Consider the following 19,142-nt stretch of genomic DNA (forward strand, 5'->3'; position numbering starts at 1 on the left):
TCTCAAAAATCTAATTTTACAATCCGAATGATTACAATCCCCTCCAATACAATCAATCTACATTGCAATTAGCCAAAAGAAAAGGAATTTACTAGCCTGTACCCAAGAGAAGATCCTTTCAGCAGCCAACAAAATTGATTCCCTTAGAAACCTAAAAATCCGATTGAGCCCTATACCAGACAGGCCCATGTGAACTGAAAAAGATTTTTGTAATTGTCAAAAAGAAAAGAATTTATTCGAAGCCTGCACTAAAGAGTAGATCTTTTCAGCAGCCAACAAAAATCGAATCCCTTATGAACCCAAAAATCTGATTGAGCCCTATACCAGAGAGGCCCATGTGAACTGAAAAAAGTTCAATCTACATTATAATTGGCAAAAAGAAAGGAATTTACTCGTAGCCTATACCCAAACCCAAGAGTAGATCCCTTCACCAGCTAGCAAAATCGATTCTCTTAGGAACCCAAAAATCCGATTGAGTCTCAGGCCAGAGAGGGCCATGTGAACTGCAAAAGGTTCTTGAATAGTTGTGAACAATTACCTCTCTCAAATGGGTTCAAAGAAGAATTGATAAAAGAAAGGTACGGTATATACTGTATTTGGATTGTGGGCAATAAGGGTGGAGAAAAATTGATAGTTAGCAAAAGATATGGCTGGAACTTTACAACTGAACGAGAAAAAACTAAAGCAGAACGGAGACAGCCCATGTGGAAGAACGATGAAAACCCATCACAAGTGCTGAAAGAAAAGAAAACAAACCCAAACACAAAGACACATCGCATTTCCAAATCCAAAGACCATCACATGTGGGGAAAGAAATGTGGGGAAAGAAAAGAGAGAAGGAAAGGATGAGGAAATACAGGATTATCATGAGAAGAGCCCTAGGCCAGAGAGGCTCGTATGAACAGAAAAAGGTTCTTGAAAGTTGTGTAACAAATACAGCTCTGTCAAATGGGTTGACAAGAGAGAAAATCCACAAGAAATATTATGGGTTGACAAAAGACATGGATGCATGGATCTTGACAAATGGAAGAGGAAGAACCGAGAAGACACAGTGAGAAAACACATGCGGAAGAACGATGAAAACCCACAGACACAAACCCAAAGCTTAAGACCATTAATGGAGAAACAAAAGAGGGAAGAAAAGGAGGACCAAATACAGTATTACCAGGAGAATGAAAAGCAAGAAAATCATCAGGGTACATGTCGGTTTTTTGTGGGGACGACGAGGACGACGGGGGTCATCATCCTCTGCTGTTCTCCTCTTAAGGCGTAGTACTTCAGCCCTTCTCGAGCCAAAACCTTGGTGGCTAGTAACCCGGCCTCCTTTTCTTTTTGTTTCCGTCATTGTTTGAGGAGAAGAGAGGGTGGTTTTCATCATTGTTTGAGGAGAAGATAGGGTGGTTGATGAGGAAAGAATTCTTGACAGATATCTTGGAAACGCAGAGAGGCAGAGAGAAGTCTGTTCTTTGTTGTTAAGAATTCAGTTATAAAGGAGGTGCAACAAGGTACCAGTTATATATGTGATATTCTTTTTCTTCCAGCTCAAGAATTTTTTTCTTCAGGATAATTTTTACCATTAGTAAGGACTGAGACGTATATTCTTTTACTTTCAGTAATTATTGGAACTTATAACAAAGATATCAAAAAGCGGAAGTTATTAATCCAAGATCAAGAAAATTTAGAATCTCTGACTATCTCTGTTCTACTGTTGAACTAGTTTAAGACCTTTTATATATCACGAAGCTAAGTAATGTCACACGCTTAAAAAAGGACCTTTCACAGGATCATTTTCTAGTAAATGTTTTAAAGATTTTACAAGTGTCATATATCAATGTCTACTGCCGAGGAAAGTTCAAGACACCAACTGAATTACATATCATGCGTAAACAACAATGACTACCAAGTCAGGAAGCAGCCAAGGAGTTCATATTAAAAGATGAACTATAACAAAAGAAAAAAATTACAATAAGTTCATTATACTAGATACTTGGATATTTAGTTGCCACTTCCTGGCAAGACTCCAAAAACAACTCATCAGCCAGTTTCATAATGTTGGCCTTATGATCAGCAGTAACCTTCTTTCGATTGTTTAGATAAGCACATTCAAATGCATACTTTGCAATCCGCTCTGAACAAAACTTTGTTATCACCTACACCAAAGAACAGCCAAATTACCCAATAAGAAAATCTTCAATTTTTCACAAAAAAAAAGCAATTCAGTTATACTTAGTTACTTGCCTTAACGTTCTCAACAACGCCAGGCACGACCTCGTGTTCGAGACCCGAGTATTCCTCTTCAGTGTTCTCCATGATTAGTACGATATCCACCTTTTCATTTCTGGTTGGCAATCCTGTGGCACCCGTTTCATGTCGCCGTGAACTTCGTACTTCTCGAAGTAAACTGGGGCGTCCATTGCTTCCATCACTTGTTCCACCACGTTCGTCACTGATGGTTCGATTCCATCACCTGGGATTAGGATTACGGGTCTTGGAGCTCCGTCTTCTGGCCAGGGCATGTACGTCACGTCTCGGGTTTGGGTCTTTTGGGCTATGAGGGTACTCCGAAGAGGGATGGATCTGCGTGACGTGGACATTTTGGGGGTGAAAATGTATGAAGATTTCGGAGTTGTTGGCAGTCAAACTATGGTTTTAAAGTTTGATAGAAAAGGAAAAGGGTTGCAGAAAAGGCCGTTGACATGAAGCGGGAAGGTAAAAGAAGAGAAAATGATCATATTGCAAAGTACCCCCTTAATTTTAAGGATTTTATATTTTTGACTCTTAATTTGTGGACCGACTGGTCACTCGTTTATTGATGACAAATAATTTACAGAAGAGCTTACAATATGGTTTTTCATTTCCCGCTTTTAGTGTAACACTTCTTGATTGCATTGTAGTGTTTTGGTATAATACCTAAATAAACTCTAAAACTTCACTTTCAAATGCAAATAAGCCCTTAGTCTTTTATTGTACCAAACTAAGATTATGAACTTTTATTTTATTGTAATTAGAATCTTGATGATATAAAATATGCAATTTTTTGTTTAAAATTTTTTAATTGGATGATTTAATTTATAAAAAATACATTTTTAAATTCATTTAGATGAGTTAAATGATAAATATTTAAAAAAATACTATTTTAAAAATTCTATCAATTTGATATTATTCATATAAATTTATGATTTAATGAGTATAAATACAATAAAATAAAAGTTTAGTCTTAATTTCATAACAAAAGATCGAGGGTCTCTTGAAGTAAGATTCGAGGTTTATTTGAGTATTAAGCCTAACATTTGTGTTAAATTACAAACAACCGTTTTTTTTTTTTTAATATTAAAAATTTAATTTCAAGTAAAAAAAAATTGGACCCATGTACCAGGACAGAGGGAGGGGTTATTGAGAAACAGTAAAATGGAGTTTGAAGGGAGAAAGATACAAAGAATGCAGTAACAGGAAATGGGAATCTATGTTTGAGAGTAAAAAATTTTCTGACATTTTCCAAGAATACAATTGCGAACTACAAATGAATCTGAATAACACTAATATATTGATATCTGATGAAATTACGGGGTAAAAAGAAATCCAGGTGAAACTTTTTTAGTACAGCCAAGTAGGAGAAAGAAAGGTGATATAGAAAAAAAATAGAGGGCATCGATTGACGCCAACCCCAACTTCAGAAACTTATCCGAATAGAGGAAAAGGATGCTATTAATTGTCAAAATACCTAGTCACCGTAATGGAACAAAAATATATGTTCTTCTGAATAGTCAAAGGTTCAAGTCTTGATTAAAACCAGCATGTTCAAGAAAAAAGTGCGTGGCTCAACTAAGTGCATAGCCGCCCAGGTAACCAGCTTCACAGCTTCACATCTGTATTTACTTGGTCACATGGTATCTCCAAATTGGATCATGCTGCCTCCTTCAGCACTGGACCAGCGAATAGCAGGCTCTGCAAATTTATCCAAAAGCTGCATTAATGGGTTGCTGAAGAAGTAGCAACAGAACTGCCCAATCCCATCTTCTGCCCCAGTATTGTGAGTTGCTCAACAAACTCCATTCCGGTTAAAATTTCTGTTGTTCCATATATAACATGCTTGACAGGCTGCTGACGTTGTGCAAGGTCTTGCAAGCTGCCATACTCCACGTAATTTCCACCACCAATCATAAAAACAATAGCTTCTTTAAAGGGTCCTTTCAGATGGTTGCCACTAGTGCCAGAGCTCGACTTAGGGGCACGGGGATCAAACACAAGGTAAGAATCAATTTCAGGGTTTGGCTTCCCCTCCATCAAAGCTTCCACAGTCCTTGTCAGTGCCAGCTGCCTATCACTAGATAATAGGTTCTTCACACCTGCTGTGACAGCACTAATGGACTGGCCATAGAGCTTCTCAGCCCAATCAACAATGTTATTTCTACTAGCAGAATTTGTTGATGCCAATGAAACATTCAATGACTTGATCTTCTTCACATACTGAAATGCACTTGTATCAACCTCAGATTCTCTTAGTGCTGCTTCCACTGCTTCTGCTTCTGATGGGTTAATGGTTTCTGAAGAGATAATATACATTATAGCAAAACGCAGCTTATCTATCTTGGTACCTTTTCCCTTAAGTACACTCAGTAACTCATTTCGATCAATGCCACCTCTGACCATCATGTCATTCTCCTTCTTTACATAAGAGTCAAGAGATCTCTCCTTTATTTCACCCAAGAGCACTGTTGCAATGTTTGTGTGTTTATCAATAACCTGCTTCCGTTCTGTCAGCTCAGGCAAGGAGTTCACTGCGTTCATTAAGTGTTTTGTGTTCCCAATCAAGTCTGTCCCGTCAAACTCAGCTCCTGCAGTCCCACCAGTCCTTCTATTCACCTCATCAACATCCTTCTTATATTTGTTCAATTGGGTCTCAATCTCAACAGCAACTTCAGGGAATTCCAATGATCCATTTGACATCCAAAATGGATCTGAGCTATCCAACTCATATGATTTCATTCCACCTTTCTCTCCTGGAACACTCAACCTATTAAGCCTCAACCCAAGAATATCATGTACAAGCGGGCGGTACCTAAAATCATGTTGTATCCCAACTAATAACTCGAAAGTCCGATCAAAGATGCACAAAATTGGACGCTGAAATGAGCTTACAAAACCCCCACCTTCAGAAAACAAATTGTTCTTTGACAACAAATGATCCCTCAACTTCTGATCCAATGCTGAAGCAACCATCTCTGCTGGTCCACCACGCGGGCATCTTATTATAGGCACCACTGCAAGTGTAGCCAAAACACCAAATAATCCACTAACAACCGTCTCTATAATATCCTCAATCTCTTTATCCCCAGCAGATGGATCATTCAATTGCACATAAGTAGATTTATGGGACAAAGAGAATAAATTATCCTCTAATGTCACAAACTCCAAATACTGATCATGAACCTTTGAAATCCTATGGATTGAATCCGAATTCAAGGTCCCAGAAGCAAGATCCTCCAAAAGTGGCCTTGGTATAGATGAAGAGAAATTCAGATGGAAACTATCATAGAGAGAACGTGAGGCATCAGCTACAATTCTCTGGATATTGGAATGATCTGGCTGAACAAAATACACAGCCGGCACATCATGAACAGGTTTTCGATCCTTGTCAATAAGGAAATACAGGGTCACACCGTGTTTTCGCAGATCCTTAACATGGATCAATGGGGACAGTATGTTTTGACAAAATTTGTCATAAATCAAGATCTTGTAAACATCTTCATTAGCAGTTCCAGCAGGATTCACTGGTTGGTTCAGATTCAGCATCCGGATTACACATTCTGTAAACCCAACAAAATGATAAAGACCAAATCACCCACTAAGATCAAAATGACAGATCAAATTCAACAACCCAGTAAAGAAAAACCTAGACAAAACTAGATCCAAATAAAATTTAACAAAACAAATGGTGGGTTTGCGCTAGATTTTATCGATTTCGATTCAAAGAATAATAGATCAAATTTAACAAAATTTTAACAGGGTCAAAACAAGAGACATAAAAGCTTGTTCCAATTGCATCTACGTTAAAATCTACACGGGATATGAGATGCGTTTTGGTAATTTGAGGGGAAACGAAGGAGAGAGATCGAAAGAGAGAATTTACCTGTTTGTTTTTGGCGAAGATTGAGAGCCATAGGAGACTGGAAAACTGAGCTCTTTGAACAATAAGACTTTCAAACTTTAAGACTCAAAATTAGTTGCTTTGGGTTTTTCGTGGGTAATAAGAAGCCTTTGGGAGAGGTCTCTTCTCTGTTTTTCTTTATAGCCATTTTGAGGCAGTGAAAATGAAATTCATCTATCAAACTATCGATGGTTCAAGGCGTAAATGTTGAAAAAAGAACAAAAAAATGACCCTGGTAAACGATGTGTAGATTCCTCTGCGGTGAGTTTATTGTAGTATTCTACTGTTGAGAACTGAGATCTTGCCGCGTGGCGGGGAGATTTTTGGAGATGTGTTTGGTTGTCCACTAAAACTAAAAGATGTGGTCAAAATAATTCGAGAAAATTACGTTAATAAAAAGGGGGGAAAATCACATTTTTAAAACTTTTAGATGGGTCTGACATATGATGATGGGAAGATATTTTTTGTTATATATATATATATATATGATTATATTTATATATAATGTATAAATTTTTTGGCCCAATAAATACATTATTTTTATCAAATATTTATAGTGGTCTCATACTAATTTCTGTTTGGTTTTATTATTAATTAATGGAAATTTTATGGAAAATATTAAAAGAAAAAAAGGTCAAGGAAAAGTGTAAGAGAAACTCGTGTCTCTCCAAACGCGACCTTAAAATGATTTTCCATTTAGCAGAGGATACAGTTGCAACTGGCAAGCGCACAACAAGAAAGAAAACTGAAAGAAAGTGAGAAACAGCAGCAGAGATGGCAACGTCGTCGTTTTTGCGTAACAGATACTGGGTCCTCAGGCATGGCAAAAGCATCCCAAACGAGAAAGGCCTTATTGTTTCTTCATTGGTCAGTCAATCCCTTCACTTTTTTTTTTTTTTTTTAACATTATCTGTTCTTTAAGGCTTTTTTATAATTCTTTATTGCCTGCCTTTTTTTCCTGTTTTGTTTAAAGTAATGCTTATCTCATCTGGGTCTGTCCAGAAAAATGTAAAAAAGTGAAGGGAGCACTATGATGCGTTCAGGTCATAGTTTGTGAGATACCAAGTGATGCTGAGCTTCATTTTAGCCATAATTTCTTATTCATAGCGTTTGCAAAACCATAAAATTTATGTGTCACTCTAGATTGTATTTGTATCCATTTGCCAACTCTCAATTTTGCTACTTGGCGTTGGTTATTAACCAATGGTTAGAATCCCATCAGGAAAATGGCACTCGTCTTGAATATGGGTTAGCATCTGAAGGTGTTGAGCAAGCTCAGTTGGCTGGAAAGTTATTCCTAAAGGTATCTGCTTCTCATATAAATTTCCCTTTTTTTTTTTTTTAAGCATCCCATGCCAGAGAACAAATTTACACTGCTGATTGAAGGTTTCTGGGACTGACAATCACATAGCTGGCCTGTGATTGCTTTAACAGAATTTAGGCACGAGGCACTAAGTAATGAAACTAAACAAGTTTCTTGACTGAAACTAGTTCTAATCAGGAGTTGAGGCTCTCATTTGTTCCCTATTTTTTTAACCTAGCCATTTCATTTGTTTACTGTCTTTCGTGTCGCCTTTTATCATAAAAACAGGCTGCTTTACTCACAGATGGATTGCATACCAAGTGCAGGAATTGAAGGAAAACAACACACCACTTGAAAATGTGCGTATTTGTTACTCACCATTTGCGAGGACAAGTCATACAGCAGAGGTTGTTGCATCCGTTTTGAATCTTCCATTTGAGGGTCCTCAATGCAAGGTGAGCTATTTCACCATCTCATAGACTCACATATTGAATTAGAAAAGAAGGTTAGGAGAGGGAGGGATCAATTATAATCATCATTTATATTGAATGACATTTTCCTTTCTACTTTTCTTCTCACTGATATTTAATAAATGCTATTGGCTGGCGGCATAGGTTATAGAAGATCTTCGAGAACGTTACTTTGGTCCTTCATTTGAACTTCTGTCACATGAGAAAGTAAGTGATACATACTGGGCTCAATTTATACTTTACCAAGCATAATGTTGCACCTGAAGGATTCTGAGGTCTACTGTATAACACAACAGTTATTGGGTTATTGAGTTTATATGTAGGACCCTTAAAGCAACTGCCAGATTGTATAAACAATAAAGCATTGTTGCTTATTCTACCCTATGTGGTTGTTGACACTTGAGTCTTTCCTAACTTTTCTTGTACATTATAAACAGTATACAGAAATATGGGCTATGGATGAAAAAGATCCATTCACAAGGCCAGAAGGTGGAGAAAGTGTTGATGATGTAGCTTCTAGACTTGCAAGTGCTATGGCAACTATGGAATCAGAATACCATGGGTAAATTATTTAATTTTTGTTTTTCCACAAAGAAAATGTTTAACTGACATCTCGAATTATGAGATGTCCTCTGTTTCTATGGTAGGTTAGGTTCCAGCTAATAGATTTAAAACACTAACAGTTTTGGTGAGTATGGAATAAGTCATTGTATGCAGAGGCATGGAGTCCTTTATGATTGGAATCCTAAAAGTCCTAAGAGTTCTTAAGACTAATGAACAAGAATTAGTTTACTCCCACTAAAAGTAGAAATTTGCTCTAGTTTTATGACACCAAAAACATCATTTATTATCACATTGGTTGTTCCAATGTGCTGTGTAAATAATAAGGTATGCAATATCATAATCATGATAACATGCTGATACTGAGCTGATCCCCTATTGTGACACTAGTTTAAGTAATTATTCTTTCTTTTGGAGAAGCAGATGTGTGATCTTGGTTGTCAGCCATGGTGATCCCTTGCAAATCTTGCAAACCATAATTAATGCAGTTTCAGAACAGATGGAACCAAGTTGCAGTGACCTAGTGTCGAGAATTCAAGCAGTTAGAACCCCTTCTATTTTATCACAGCATCGAAAGTTTGCACTGCTGACTGGAGAACTGAGGGCAGTTCTATAATCCGCTGCTGCCCCTTTGTCGTAAAAACTTGGCGTGCATTTCATGACTGGAGACATTGATATGATCTATCTTTTATTACATAAGATAGCTATGTTTATCATGTTTCAATTATGCTCAGTCATTCCAGCTATGGTTACTTTGAAGAATTGTTTTAAAGCGAGAGAGATTCATTGATCACAAGTGGTCAAATAACTTTGATTTATTGAAAGGCGAAATGCTTCATAGCTACGCTTTATTTATCATGTGTGTTTGCTCGTAAATTTTTCATGCAAGAGCCATGAATTGCGAGCTCCTGATGAGGATTTTTATATGGAAGGCCAACATTTACCATTTACCATTTTCCCTTTTTTTTTTTAAAAAAAAAAATCTATGAATAGAAGATGAGAATGATAGGGCTTGTTAGGTTTTTTTAATCACTGGGTCAAGAAGCTATAAGAACGAAGTCACTGCAGTACTGTTCAAATTGCTTGATTCAGCACAAAATCACATCTTACATGAGAGACATAGGGAGAATGCATTCAAACGTGGAGCATATATTAATAGCAAGAATACAAACGGCTGTTATATGTTAAAGACTTTCTGGGCAATGATTTCCAGGCATCAGTCAGACTCCATGTGGACGTCTCTCAAAAAAATGAGCAAAAATGACCCAATCATGCAAAACCATTCTTAGTTCATTGAATGCAATGACCAAGCCCTCAATAAACTCTATACAACACGCCATCTATTAGAGAACATATCCACGGGTCCCCCGCATAAACCACCACCACGTTTTTGAGAAAATATTGACAGCAGGAGATTTGAAAGACATCTCCAGTTGCCACATGCAAAATAATGCTCTTCAGCATGTCAACCAAGCTAGCTGCCACAACCTAAGAATAGAAGACGTCTCTCTGAAGCACTCACACCAGCGTGTCTCGTCTTCTGTTCACATAACCACAATTATTCTTCTAAGCTTTAATCCTTTGTAACCCATCTACGGCCCCTAATCTGATAGCCACCATAACTCTGATCACTGCTGCTCTCTCCTCCACTTTCTGCACTGGTATATCCTGATTTTCTACTATGTTTCTTTCCCCTCGCAACACCACTATCGCTAATGCTTCCATTTAAGAGAGGATCATCTATACCACGAATTATCCTCCGTGCGGATGTGGCAATGCAACTGTCATCCTTTGTCTTTCTCCTGTCTTTGTCGTGCTTCTTTATGTTTTGAGAGATCTTATGCAGTTTCTCATTGAACTTGGTAATCCCCTTCTCAACAGGCTCAACTGCTTGGTTTACTGTAAATTTTACATCGTTTACAATCTGCAAAAGAAAAGAGCAGATTCAGCAATAGTATGTTAAAATAATAAAGAAAAGAATCTGGTAATCTGGTCTTTGAAGGATTTGACTTTATAGGCACTTAAAGGTAAAAAAGATTTTATGCTCTTTGAAAAAGCCCCCACCAAACATAGTGGGACAATATGCGTCATACTTTCAGGTTTTTTATTCTATTGTGGACGCTAATTAGCAACTTAATGAATTCCAATCCACCTGAAGAGATGCTACTGTGGAGAACCAACAACAACGCGTTCACCCTTAAGGTGATTACAGCATGTTATTATTATTTTATCACTAATTGATAACCACTAATCTCCACATACACAGTATAATCTAAAATTAAACTATTAGCATAAACTGAACACTTACATATTCACCACCACCAATAAATACATCCTTCACACTTTCTTTTATGGTCATTCCACTTCGAGCCTCTACGTCAGGCAGAGGTAGGCGTAGCTTTGTGGGTCGCTCACTATCCCTAACCTCATCAGGATCCAGAGGGCAATCTACAGATGCATAGTCTCCAAGTACTGAAACACTTCCAGGAATGCGGTCTCCCATTAGCTCATAAGGTTTGGAAGGGAAAACATATAGGTGAACAACAGAAGCAATGCCCATCTGTGCTGGAGGAATACCATGACATGTCAAACTTTCATATTAGAAAAAGACTTGTAGCATTTACAAGCTTTTTGGATTTAGATGACTGACAAGGGTAATGTTACAGTTTACATACTCATGGTTAAATCTTTTGCTTATTTATTATATAGCTGCATACCTATAGTAAATAGGAGTACAACCTAGAAGAAATACATTGGTGATTGAAGACATCTACCTCTATACAAATGATGAAGTCTTGGACACTTGACTTCAACTGCAAGCCTTCAGCAAATGGACTTCTGAATAGACCAAGAGCATAAATAAGGGCAATTGCCACACCTTGCCACCAAGTTAAAAACACAATTGATTTAAAAGTCAAAAACTTGGCCAATGGCTTTATGTGTGCCAGTTCATCCTTTGTGACAGTATAAAATTGAACTAAACAGTATAAAGCCCATGATTGACTGAAATTGAGAACCACCGCCATGTAAGGATACCTGCAAAATCAGGAAAAAATGCCAAGATAATGAGAAATATCTTAGGAGGGGCCATTCACAAAATTATATTTCACTAATGAATCACCACTTTAAATTCAAGAACAGCATAACAGAATATTTTAACCAAAAACTTATGCTCACAAGTGAAATGACATCATAAATTCAGATTTTAGGTGGCTTGTTCCTTAGAAGGTGAAGCACTAAAAGAGGCAAAAATATGAATAACAATCATTCAAAATTACTTTCTTCTACCCAGAAAAATCTTTCCACTACTAACTCACACAAAATCTTCAGCATCAAAAGCAACATTATACATTAAGATCATCTTACCCACAGCCCCATTTGAATTCTCCTTCACAATATACACCAAAAGCTTCAAGAATTACTGCTAAAAGGGCAGTCAATAACTTGATTATCATCTGCCAACAAAGCATACAACATTGTTAAAAAGGGAAACCAACAAGAGAAGAAAAAATAGTACTTCATCTTCTTTAAGCTAAACAGCACTTACATATTGGACAATGCCGAACTTGACAACTTGGTAAAACCATTGACCAAGTTTCCATGGTCTTAGGATATAATTCATAGGAAAAGGGTGCTTAACAGTTCCCTTTTCACAATCAAGTCCCAATAATGGAGTTTTAGAACTTGCACGCCCTAGCCTTTCCATGAATTCTATAGTCCTTTCTTCCCCACCTTAAAAGCAGAAATTGAAAGAAAGATTCCAATAAAGAATAGAAATTTTCTCAACATCAGCCACAAATATAAATAGCAGCTCAACTCTGAAAAATGAAGACCATTATACATATAAGGGAGAAGAAAAATACAAAGTGAAAATTTTAACAAATAGCCTGCATTGTCAAAGCACAAAAACTAGAGCAGTACTTTGACACTTATGCTGTATGATGGACCTTTGAAATCTCCATAAACCATAAATGCATATGTCATGCACAAGCTTTAATTTCGGGAAATTTTGACAGAAATTATTGTTATAAATTTAGGTCCATAATGTCAAATACATGAAAAAAAATAGCATGTGTAAGTCAGTTTGACAGAAGTACAGAACTGTCCAATCTTCTTTCCTACCTCTTTAATGAAATATTTACAATGCCCTTTTCTTTGTGTATGTGCATGTCAATGTGATTTATTTGATATGCATGTCATCACAAGCTCAATGAATGACATTCTTAGCACCAAACGACTTTAATTTAAAACCAGCCATTGGCTAGTAATTCGAAACAGCCTACAGCCACCATGTAGAATGTGCAGCATTCAGCCTGCGGCATTTGTCATCAAACATAAAGGTAAGGACTGCAAATAATCACAACCTGGACCTTGCTTGAGTAAAACCAACAGAGTAGTACATATTTTCTTTTTTAACTAGAATGAATTAGGAGCATTATGAGTGAGCACGGTATGTTAGACATCAGAAGAATCTATACATTCTTACACAGTAAGAAATGAAAGAATAAAGTGTTGAAATGTCTGTTCAAAGACATTGAAAACAATACCAGGGCGTTCAAAATTCGGATTCAAGGGTAATAGCAAATAACAAGACAGAACTGGAATTCCAATGATATAACATGCAAGGGTGGTGATCCAGAATTAAGAAATAAAATGTTTATTTACACTTCAACACTCTATAAATGGACATACCCAAGCAAGCAACAAGGTATCTTCCAAAGCAATACATGGCAAATGATTCATAGCAATCTCGTAGTATCGAACAATCAACACTAATTGAGGGATCCACCAACGAAACAAACTGTCAAAAACAATCTGGGTTAGCAAGACAGAAAATAACATATCATTGCACCAGATGCATGATGCAAAAAAAAAAAAAAATCATGTTGAAGTACTGTGCCAAAACTATACCTAAAATTCTTAAAGTTTCATAGACTCAAAGCACACCAAACTTAAAATTTTAACCTAAGATGAATATATTTCAAATTTCATACCAACACATTACTTAAATTAAGTAAAGAAATCAACTAACTACACCTTTCAATGCAAGCATGTAAGCAACATCAGATTACACTGTTCAAGATTCATGCCAATGTTTTTACATAAATTTTCTTAAGGTATATTCAGCAATCTCAAACACAAAAAATTTTACTTCAAATTTTCAAAAAGTCAGGCATGATATTTCAATTCCAGGAGTCTAACTACGGAAATTTCCCACCGCAAGAATCTCCAGAAGCAATAATTTTCCAGCATTGGTTACAAAAGATTTATGCCAGTGATTTTACTCTGATGTGCATTCCATAATACCAGAAGACCAACTTTCACCATGCAGTCCAGAAATTTGAGCAATAACAGACCGCGACTTCAAGCATTTTTTAATTTATCTGATCTCAAGACACAATTTAATGCTGTAACAGACAAGACCAACACTTATTTTCATCAAACAACTCAAAAATTAATGCAAAACACTAGGATTTTCATGATCTGAATTACATAAAACATCTAACTAAGAAAATAAGTCAAAATCTGATAAAAAAAACTAACCGATTCTACAGAATAGCAAGGAACCATAAGAATAACTCCGATCAAAAACTTTTGCTCCTGCCAGTCCAAAAACAAAAAAAGAAGTCAAGCAAAGCAATATCGAATAAGCAAAAAAAAAAAAAAAAAGCCTAAAATCTCTAACGAAACAAAAGCTTACCTCAGGATTCTTGTACGAAGAGAGGTGTTCGAAGATAAGATACATTGAAAGAGAAAGTGTTACGACTAAAAGCACTCCAGCTATCAAAGTCGCCCAAATAGGAGGCGAATAACCCAACAGATAATCTGTAATCTTCATCGGCTTCTACACTTTATTTTACTTTGATGATAAATAGCATACCTGACTTTCCACTTCAAAAAAAAATCAACGGACGATCATTGCTAATTTTTAAATTCCAAAATCGAGGGTTTTAATTGAACAGAAACGGGAAATTTGAAAACCCTAGAAAAAGCTTGATCGATTGAATATGGGAGGTAAAAGCCAAAAAGTAAGTCGTGTCTCGTGACTCAGAATGAGAGATGAAGCTCAGGCAGGGGTGCTGCACGTGAATCTGTTTTTTCCGTTATTGGTTAGATTACGTTAATGCCCCTTTAAAGTTTTGTGAATTTCGACTTTGCCTCTAGCTGTCTAACAGGGCTGTGTACCTAGAATCCGGATCTTCCTAGTGGCATATTTTTCTACATATTTTACCAGTTGGTTAATTTTGTTTTTTTTTTTCACTTTTTACACGCGTTTTGTTGGCTAAACAAAAAAAAAAAAAAAAAACAACTGGAATCATGGAATAGTAAAAATTGAAAAGGTAATTCTAGGTTGATTTACGTAATTTGATCTAACCATGCCATCATTTTTTTCACTTCACTGCTGATAAAAGAGGGCCTTTCTTTTAACTTTTGAGTTAAATTTAGATGGAGTTTTTAACTACTGTTTTCATGAATTTTTAAGCTTAGTTAATATATTTTTATTATAATAAAATATTTTTTATGTATATATAAGATTTTATATTTATGCACAGTAATTTTATATGTTATTAGAAGATATCAATTCATTAATAAAAAATTTTATTAATTTTAAGAAAATTATAAAAAATCTTAATTTTTTAAAAAAGAATTTTCACTGATGAATTAATATAATCTATTTTACTAATAGTATATAAAATTTATACATTAACAATCTACCAACTTTAAACTTTAAATGTAACACTAGACAAAGATATTTATCATTTTTAATTTATTGTGCGAAAATATTATTATATTTATCATTTTGCAATATCTTGCAACTTTATTTTATGTTGAATAATATTTTTATTTAATATATTAAGGTCATATTTGGTATATAAAATTATGATAAGATAAAATAAGATAATATTATAAATTTGATTAAATAAAATAATATAATCATTTTTTTTATATATGCAAGGATAAGAATAAAATAGTTTATTTATTTGTCAAAATTATCATTTTTTAATATTTATACGATTTAAATTATTGATATAATTTTTAAAGTTATAATTAGACATGTAAGTTTAATCATATGAATTAAAAATAATTCTCTCCACTTGAGATGATTAAATAATCTTATGTTAAAATGATACTAATCTTCATTGCAATCGTTATTCCTCTCTTTAGATACAAATCGAATATAATATATGATAATTAGTATTCTATCCTATTAATAATTATATGAATCAAACATGACCTAAAAATTATCAAATTAACCGTCAACTATCGCATCTAATATAGATATATTATTATAAATATTATATTAATTAAGTTTTTAAAAATGTACTAAAAAAAATGTTATACAATAAGATGGTTATAGACATCGATTAAGGATTATCTAATTATTATTTTAGGAATTTTTTATTTAAATTCATTATTTTTACTAAATTCAAGAAAAACTAATGCATTAATTGGACTTTACCTTTTTTCTAAATATCTTCTTAGCCAGTGTCACAAACAATTAGTTTTAAGAAAAAGAAAAGGATTTAACATGCATTAAATGAAATTTAACACAATGTTCATACCTGGCATTCATTTGCCATTTTAAGAAAAGGGTAAGATTCCCCCAACTAGATTAAACAATTGGCATAATCAAATTTAATAAAAAGCATACAATTCTTCTTATTTTAGGAAATAAAATCCACGCACTTCTAGGTTGATCTCAATATCAACCAGATTACCTAAATTTGATGAACACCTTGCTTAAATTCATTCCTATATATGTATAGGCCCTCAGCTCATGGTATTAACATCTTATATCCAGCAATTCTCCATTAACATCTTTGTTTTAATTGGGGATTGAGAGATTGGCAAGTATGGTTGGTTCAATGCTCTGCAAATTATTGTCCTCTCACTCGCGTACTCTTCCTGGAAAGTGCTTCCATGGTTTATAGTGACAGAGTCTCCATTGTTTATGGTTCTTTGAAATATACTTGGAAAGAAACCTTTCAACGTTGCTACAAACTTGCATGTGCCCTAAACCAATTGAAAGTTTCCCATGGCGATATTGTAAAGCTCTAATGCTTTCAACTTTTAAGTTGTTGTTTAGTTTTTCTTTTTATAACATTTGAAAATTTTTGTGATCAGGTTGCAGCATTGGGTCCAAACACACAGGAGTTATACGAGCTTCACTTTGCTGTTCCCATGGCAGGAGCAATTGTTTCTCCACTGAACATCTGCCAAGAATCACCACATTAGCTGTACAATTGAAACTGTTAGAAGCTAAAGTCATATTTGTTGATCATCAATTTCTCAACCTTGCCCTTCAAGCCTTTGAGATCCTCACCAAAACATGCACCGATTACAAGTTTCCTCTAGTTGTATTAATGCTAGAGACTGATCCTGTTGCCAAAATTGCCTCCAATAATCATCAGCTTTCGGGTCATCATACTTATGATTCTCTTCTTAATCTCACAAATGGTTCTGATGACTTCGATATTGTGAGGCCAAAAGGTGAATGTGATCCAATTTCCATTGTATTTACTTCAGGGACTACAGGAGAGCCAAAAGGAGTTGTTCACGGTCACAGAGGAGCGTATTTGACAACTCTCGCTGAAATTATTCTGAATGAACTGAAAGCCATGCCTGTTTATTTATGAACGGTCCCTATGTTTCACTGCAATGGATGGTGCTTTACTTGGGCTATTGCTGCTCCTGGTGGCACCAATATTTGCCTCAGGACATATGATGCCAAAATTATCTTTGCCAACATTATCAGGTACAATGTAACAATCTTGGTTGTGTAACCCCGGTCCTGAGTTTAATTGCCAATGCAAATCAGAACCCACTTCCATTCAAGGTAGATATAATGACGTGAGGTGCACCACCTCCACCTCCACCTCATGTCGTGCTCAAGGTGGAACACTTATGGAATGTCAGAGTTACTAGGACCTGGAACTGTTTATCCATGGAGGCTCGAATATTGCTCCTTATCGCCTGAGGAACAAGCAAAAATGAAATCTCTTCATGGCTTGAATCATGTCTTGATGGAGGGTGTCGATGTAAAAGACCCAATGACAATGGAAAGCGTGCCCTTTGATGGGTTGACAATGGGGGAGGTGCTGTTTAGAGGCAAGACCGTTACGAAAGGGTATTATAAAAACCCAGACAAAACTGAAGCAGCATTGAAAGGAGGATGGTTTCATACTGGTGATATTGCTGTGAGGCATCCTGATGGGAACATTGAGGTGAAAGATCGAAAACTTGATCTCATTATTTCCGGGCATAAGAAAATATCTGTGGATGTTGAAGCCGTGCTGTTTAGCCATCCAGCAGTTTTTGAGGCAGGAGTGGTAGGGCGTCCGAATGAGGTTGTAGGGGAGACAGTTTGTGCTTTTGTGATGCTTAAGCAAGGATGCAATGCGAGCCCTGAGAAGATTATTAAGTTCTGTGGAGAAAGCTGCCCGAACATATGGTGCCAAAAACTGTGGTTTTTGATCATCTGCCAATCACTTCAACTGGGAAGACAAAGAAGGCTGTTCTAAGGGAGAGAGCTCGGTCCCTTATCTAAAGAATGTCATGTCAAGGTCGTTGGGTCAGGGTGCATGCTTGAATAAAACAAGTTGATTTCTGTCGACAAAGATGAATAAAATGAAAAGTTATGTTAAGTTTTAAGTCTTCATTCTCTATGTTTCAGGTTGCTTTTGCCTGTTTAAGTTATAGTGTTTGATACATTTCCCAAACCAGCATATGTCGGTGAGTTAATATTTCCTGCACATGCAATGTATAAATGTTATATACAATCAATCCTTAACTATTTATATATGCATGTGAATTGCACAGACATATTTGATCGATTAGGCTTAAATTTTAGGAAGAAAACAAGCCCATTCAGCCCAAAATACCCCACCATTTTCAGCGGGCCAACTGGTCTGGGTAGGACCAACAATCTTCACTCAAAAAACATAACTTTGAGACCAAGAAGCCGAAATCATGTTTACCTACTGAAGAATTTACTTGGTTCAAGCGTTCATAGGCCCGCGGAGCGGTTTGAGATCTAATTAAAGGTCTAATAGATCAAATTTAAATCGATTTAATATTAAATTTAAAATTTAAAATTTGATTTAAATTTGATTTAATTTAATTTTTTAATTTGAATTTGATTCAAGATAAAAATTAAATTATTTAAATTTATTTAATTAAGTTCGATTAATACGTAAAAATAAGTTCGATTCTTATACTGTACAAAAACTAAATTATTTGTGCTCAATTTTAAGTTCAAAATATTTTATTAATTAAAAATAATAAAAATTCATTAACATATAAAAATTTGATTAGGCTAACAAGCAATTCGAATCATATATAAAAATATTTAAATTTGACTTGATCGATAAATAAAGTTATTCGAGTTCAAACTCGACTCAATAACAATTAAATTAAATTTAAAATTTATTTAAATAGAATATGAGTAATTTATAATTACTAATATATTATTTATACTTTTAATTTTTATGGTAAACTCTGAATAAATATTATCATGTAGATTCATTTTACTTTAATTAATTAGTAATTACTCTAGTTTTGACCTTTAGATATGGCTCAAATGGTCATGTCCTGACCTCATAGATAGTGTGTGTGGGGTGTGGGGAGTTAACGCACTACTTATGCTAGTTGTTTGACC

General features: G+C 35.3%; 3 protein-coding genes and 2 pseudogenes across 3 annotated transcripts; 2 read left to right on the forward strand and 3 right to left on the reverse strand.

Moving 5' to 3' along the window:
• Positions 1–1,774: 1,774 nt before the first annotated feature.
• On the reverse strand, positions 1,775–3,126 carry LOC149519864 (isocitrate dehydrogenase [NAD] regulatory subunit 1, mitochondrial pseudogene; annotated as a pseudogene).
• Positions 3,127–3,521: 395 nt separating this feature from the next.
• Positions 3,522–6,389, reverse strand: LOC111308684 (SEC1 family transport protein SLY1-like). Its single transcript, XM_022907217.2, has 2 exons — positions 6,131–6,389; positions 3,522–5,807 (listed from the first exon to the last, which is right to left on the reverse strand). The coding sequence occupies exons 1-2, from the start codon at positions 6,159–6,161 to the stop codon at positions 3,970–3,972; spliced, it is 1,869 nt and encodes a 622-aa protein (XP_022762952.2). The 5' UTR covers positions 6,162–6,389; the 3' UTR covers positions 3,522–3,969.
• A 413-nt stretch (positions 6,390–6,802) lies between these two features.
• On the forward strand, positions 6,803–9,322 carry LOC111308686 (Phosphoglycerate mutase family protein). The gene is made up of 6 exons (XM_022907221.2): positions 6,803–7,015; positions 7,371–7,451; positions 7,778–7,906; positions 8,066–8,128; positions 8,359–8,483; positions 8,906–9,322. The coding sequence occupies exons 1-6, from the start codon at positions 6,923–6,925 to the stop codon at positions 9,096–9,098; spliced, it is 684 nt and encodes a 227-aa protein (XP_022762956.1). The 5' UTR covers positions 6,803–6,922; the 3' UTR covers positions 9,099–9,322.
• A 289-nt stretch (positions 9,323–9,611) lies between these two features.
• LAZ1 (organic solute transporter ostalpha protein (DUF300)) lies at positions 9,612–14,551 on the reverse strand. Its single transcript, XM_022907218.2, has 8 exons — positions 14,184–14,551; positions 14,027–14,083; positions 13,175–13,283; positions 12,030–12,214; positions 11,849–11,937; positions 11,257–11,518; positions 10,791–11,042; positions 9,612–10,406 (listed from the first exon to the last, which is right to left on the reverse strand). Exons 1-8 carry the CDS (start codon positions 14,319–14,321, stop codon positions 10,056–10,058), a joined length of 1,443 nt encoding a protein of 480 aa, XP_022762953.1. The 5' UTR covers positions 14,322–14,551; the 3' UTR covers positions 9,612–10,055.
• Positions 14,552–17,341: 2,790 nt separating this feature from the next.
• On the forward strand, positions 17,342–18,336 carry LOC111307995 (butanoate--CoA ligase AAE1 pseudogene; annotated as a pseudogene).
• Positions 18,337–19,142: the final 806 nt, after the last annotated feature.

The sequence above is a fragment of the Durio zibethinus genome, chromosome 2, assembly GCF_047325235.1.
Source record: "Durio zibethinus cultivar Kanyao isolate XHJ-2024 chromosome 2, ASM4732523v1, whole genome shotgun sequence".
Lineage (NCBI taxonomy): Eukaryota > Viridiplantae > Streptophyta > Magnoliopsida > Malvales > Malvaceae > Durio > Durio zibethinus.

What these genes read in the sequence shown, in the direction of transcription:
- LOC111308684 (XM_022907217.2), bottom strand. Translation starts at nt 6,161, where the DNA reads ATGGCTCTCAATCTTCGCCAAAAACAAACAG. An exon ending in TCTTCGCCAAAAACAAACAG is followed by an intron (nt 5,808 to 6,130) that starts GTAAATTCTCTC and finishes TTGGGTTTACAG; the next exon opens with AATGTGTAATCCGGATGCTG.
- LOC111308686 (XM_022907221.2), top strand. Translation starts at nt 6,923, where the DNA reads ATGGCAACGTCGTCGTTTTTGCGTAACAGATACTGGGTCCTCAGGCAT. An exon ending in CTGGAAAGTTATTCCTAAAG is followed by an intron (nt 7,452 to 7,777) that starts GTATCTGCTTCT and finishes TACCAAGTGCAG; the next exon opens with GAATTGAAGGAAAACAACAC. An exon ending in TTGAGGGTCCTCAATGCAAG is followed by an intron (nt 7,907 to 8,065) that starts GTGAGCTATTTC and finishes CTGGCGGCATAG; the next exon opens with GTTATAGAAGATCTTCGAGA.
- LAZ1 (XM_022907218.2), bottom strand. Translation starts at nt 14,321, where the DNA reads ATGAAGATTACAGATTATCTGTTGGGTTATTCGCCTCCTATTTGGGCG. An exon ending in ATACCTTGTTGCTTGCTTGG is followed by an intron (nt 12,215 to 13,174) that starts GTATGTCCATTT and finishes TCTGCTTTTAAG; the next exon opens with GTGGGGAAGAAAGGACTATA. An exon ending in GAATTCAAATGGGGCTGTGG is followed by an intron (nt 11,519 to 11,848) that starts GTAAGATGATCT and finishes CTGATTTTGCAG; the next exon opens with GTATCCTTACATGGCGGTGG.